The sequence below is a fragment of the Echinops telfairi genome, unplaced genomic scaffold, assembly GCF_000313985.2.
Source record: "Echinops telfairi isolate 266 unplaced genomic scaffold, ASM31398v2 ScPeMD7_12;HRSCAF=54, whole genome shotgun sequence".
In the NCBI taxonomy this organism is placed as follows: Eukaryota; Metazoa; Chordata; class Mammalia; order Afrosoricida; family Tenrecidae; genus Echinops; species Echinops telfairi.
This window is the reverse complement of record NW_022103909.1, coordinates 908459-912628: the sequence shown is the minus strand read 5'-3', so window position 1 is coordinate 912628 and position 4170 is coordinate 908459. Positions and strand designations below refer to the sequence as shown.

At 59.3% G+C, this 4170-nt stretch overlaps 1 protein-coding gene across 1 annotated transcript in view; it reads right to left on the bottom strand.

The window, feature by feature from the left end:
• Positions 1-4170, bottom strand: part of KRT82 (keratin 82) — an 11597-nt gene that overhangs the window by 5374 nt on the left and 2053 nt on the right. Inside the window, exons 2-3 of the mRNA XM_004711362.1 lie at positions 3313-3521; positions 378-438 (exon numbers count right to left, since the gene is read on the bottom strand). Coding sequence (XP_004711419.1) covers positions 378-438; positions 3313-3521 — 270 coding nt within the window. The remainder of the gene's footprint in view (positions 1-377; positions 439-3312; positions 3522-4170) is intronic.

Genomic DNA, 4170 nt, shown 5'->3' with positions numbered 1-4170 from the left:
GTGGGGGCAGGCTCTGGAGGGAGCAGGGATGTAGCAGCTGAAGATCAGGCCTGGAACCGTGTGGCTCTCTGCCTGAGGGCTCGCCACGCGCTTTGTCAGCTTGGGGTGTCCCTTTGTGTTTGGTTTGACCTCCGCCACCTCGTTGGGTTCCTGAGCGGTTGTCGACCCCACCCTTGCTCTGTGAGTATGGAAGTGGAGGCTAGGCCAGGGACTGCCCCCTTTCAAGGCATGGGAGGGGACTGCCTTCTCTCTTTTCAGGGGCCTGGGGCAGAAATCTGAGTGGGGTGGATGGGCAGAAGTCCAGGAGCTGAATGTTCTAATCCAGCCATGCCAGCCCAGGGTCCTTCTGCCATGCCACGCCATGCCACCTGGCTTACCTTCTTCAAGGCGACAAACTCATTCTCTGCACAGGGCCGCAGGGAGAGCTCCTCTTCATACCTGGGGGGGGGAGGGGGGCGTGGGGGGGAAGAGCACAAGGAGAGGGGCCTTGGTTTCAGGTCTTTGGGCTCCAGGTTTGCCTCTCTGTGCTAACTGATGGGGCTCCCTGGTCTCTCTGCCCCAAGGGGTCACCAGGTCCAGTCACCTGTCTCTGGGCACTTCTAGCCTTTCCTGCCTTCCAAGACAAATGATTGTCATCACCATCTCTCCTTAGCCACTCTTCAAGTTGACCCTCTACCCCACCCCCACACACACCCCTAGTTCCGGGAACCTGTTTTTAATGATGAATCACCATCTGATAAAGTCCTTCTAGAAGTTTCCTCCATTCTATCTGTCTGCTGCGGAAGCCCGCGCAGGGCCCCCTTGGGTCTCCTGGGGGGTGGTCCTGGGGGGGGTGGAGTTGGGTTGGGGACAGGCCCCCTTTGGGTCTCTCGGGGGGTTAGGGGGGAGCAGAGGAGAGGTGGCTGACTGTGCCCAGCACACACTGCTTTGTCTGGGCATCACAGCTGTGCCGAGTGGTGGCTGTGGCCACTCAGCTTCCTGGCAGGCCTATGGCACCTCCTCACCAGGAGCTTGTGAACCCAGCCAGTCTGGCAATGGCCCACTTTCCCAGGCCTGTCGAGGCAGCCCAAGCACTTCCGGGACTCCAAGGGAGTTCCTCGGGGCCGGGAGATCAGGCTCTGGGGTGAGGGGTGGGGGTGCTTAGAATGTCTCTGTTTGATGAGGGACTTGCCTCCAGGAAAGTCTTCGCTGAGCTTCCTGATGCCCATCTTTCCTTTTCCCTGTGGGCCCGGGTGGCCAGCCTGGGTCTGCACCCCAGCTTGTGACTTGAGATATGTTTCCTAACCTCTCTGGGCCCTGTTTCATCACCTGGTGAGTCCCCGCCACGGTCCCTGGTCACAGATCCACCCAGTGCCTTTAGCAGGAGAGGGAAGTGGGGCGCAGCCCTCGGGGACACTGGTGAGGACGAGCAGTGGGTGTGCTCGCTGGGATGGTGAGGATCCCTGTGGCTGTTGACCTTGCCTGCTGCTGGTTCAGCTGCCGCCGCCACCCTTGCTGCTTCCATCCCACGTTCTCAGCCCGAGGTGTGCTGTCTCCCGACCACCTTCCTCTTACCTTGTACCTCACTCCTTGGAAAGGTCCTTTCTGACGCAGCAGAACATCCCCACCCCACCCCCGCCCCCAGGTCCCCGGCCTTTGTCCTGTCTTGTCTGGGTGGCAGCCTTTGCCTGAATCGTTCTCTCTCCCCCTCTCTCTGCCACTGTCGTGACATCTGCCTCTGTCCCTTCCCAAATCTCCCCTGGTCAACTTGCATTAAGAAGTCACTCGATGGATCTCACCCCTCAAGGTCTCAAGCAGAAGACACCTCCTTCAGGAAGCATCCCCGAGTTCCTTGGGCTCTCTTCCTCACTGGAGACTCCCTTTTTCCCTTGCTCTGACCTTCTGCCCACTGGACGGGGGCATCTTGCAGGCAGGGACCAGCCTTTCCCCCCCACCTTCTCTCAAACACCTACACCTCCCACCACAAGGTCTGGCACTTGCTGGCTTTGTAACTTTAGAACTTCCCACACCACCACTAGCACACACCGCACCTGAGACACACCCCCGATCGGGCTGCCCTGCATGGACCCACATCGTATCCATCACTGCTCTCAGTACATTTGCCCTTGCTTCCTGTCTCTGGAAATGTGCCTGCCTCAGCCTCTCCCCTCCCGCCCACTGGAATGTGATAGCAACTTATCTGGTTTACAACCTACAGACACTGTACACCGTCATTAACAGTGGGCTTTGCAGCTACCCACTCCAGGCTGGGAGCCAGACGCTAGAGCCTGGCCCGGAGAGGGCTAGTCTAGCAGGATGGGCAACTCCCAGCCAGACCACAAAGCCTGGGGGAGGGGAGGGAGGGAGGGAGATAAGCCCTGCAGGGTTCCAGCCAGGCAGGAGGGGATGCAGGAAGGGAGAAGTCAGGCATTGGGAGAGAATGTGGTCTTCTCCGGCCTGTGGGAGTCCCTGGCTGCTTAAGCACCTGACTGGACAGAAAGGAGCCCTGGGTGGTGTCATGGTCACGTGTTGGGTCGCGATCCGCATGGTCCGCAGTTAGAAACCACCAGCAGCTCCCAGGGAGGAAGACCGGGTTTCTGCTCCTGTAAGCAGTTACAGGGGTTGCTATGGGTCAGCCTCGAACTCGTGGCAGTGAGTGGCAGAAGGGCTGGTCGATCAAAGCCACCCCGAGGGTCCTTGGAAGGCAAGCATGGCAATCTGCTTGGGAACAGGCACTGAGACTGTGCAGTTCCACCCTGCACACGTCAACTCAAGGCAACCACCTCCACCACCACGGACACATCTGTCTGCAAGTCGCAGGAAGAAATGTTTCTGAGAGACCAGGCTGATCGGGCAGAAGGGAGTCTGAAAACTCAGGCTCGCTGTCACCGAGTCAATTCTGACCTCCGGCAGCCCTACAGGAAAGGGTAGAACTGCCTGTGGGTTTCTGAGACCGCAGCTCTTGACCATGGGAGTAGAAAGTCTCGTCTTTCTCTCATGGAAGGTTGGATGGTTTCGAACTGCTAACCCCGCCCAACACACAACCGACTATGCCGCTCGAGCTCCGGGTCTCACTCACTGCCATCAAGTGGATGCCGGCTCACAGGGACCCTGAAGGACAGGGTTGAACTGCCCCCTTTGAGTTTCCTTGCGACAGCCTCATCTTTCTCCCATACCTAAGTTTTAGGCTTCCTAGCTTAAGCTGGGAAACATGAGGTCCAGGTTGTTTAAGTAGCTGGCCCTAGGTCCCCGGCTGACTGGTGGTGACGTCTGTCCGGCTCCACCGTTGGGGCGCACGTCAGCCCTCACTGGGGCGAAGGCGGGCAGACTCACTTTTTCTTGTAGCCCTCCAGCACGTCCTGGAGGCTCCCGAGCTCCGACTCCAGCGTGGCCCGGTCCCCGGCCACACAGTCCAGCTGCCTCCGGAGGGCGCAGATGTAGGTCTCAAAGATGGGCTCGATGTTGCTCTGGCAGCACCGCTGCTGCTGCAGGAAGTTCCACTTGGTCTCCAGCAGCTTGTTCTGCTGCTCCAGGAAGCGCACCTGCAACGCAAATGTGGGGTCACTGGGCACCCCGGAGGACTGTGGGCACGCACATGCCCCAGGTAGGAGAATAGGGTTGGGGCCTCTTTTTCCAATGCCACCACTCACAGCCAACGTGTTTGACGAAGATCCGGCTTTCTGTGCATTCCAGTCCTTGAGAGGGTTGGCCTCTGTGCCTTGCCCACCGAGTGGGTTTTAGGGTCCCCACCTGCCTCTCGTCATAGAAGAGGCACAGCCTCAGGCTGCCTGGGGCAGGTCCACGTTCCAGGCCTGCCTGCCTTGTGACTTTAGCCAAATCTCCCCTCCCTCTAGGCCTCCCTGTGCTTCTACATCGCCTGTTGGAGGTCTCCTGCAGGAAACCCAAAGGCTTGGGCCCGGCTCTTCAGCACTTCACCCACTCTGCTACCTCCTGCATAGCTACGGGCCCCGTGCCCCCAAATGCCAAGGTCACATCCACAGCCTCCATTTTTGTGGATGGAGAAAGATCAGGAGAAGCTGGGTGAGTGGACCATGGACATTGGCCAAGGGGATGCTGGCTACATGCCCCCGACCCTCCGGCCCCCGGAACTTTCCATGCCTGCATTGTCTCACAGGAAGGCTGCGGAAGAGCCAGTGCTGCTCTGCTTCTCACCACCTGGAGCCCCCCCCC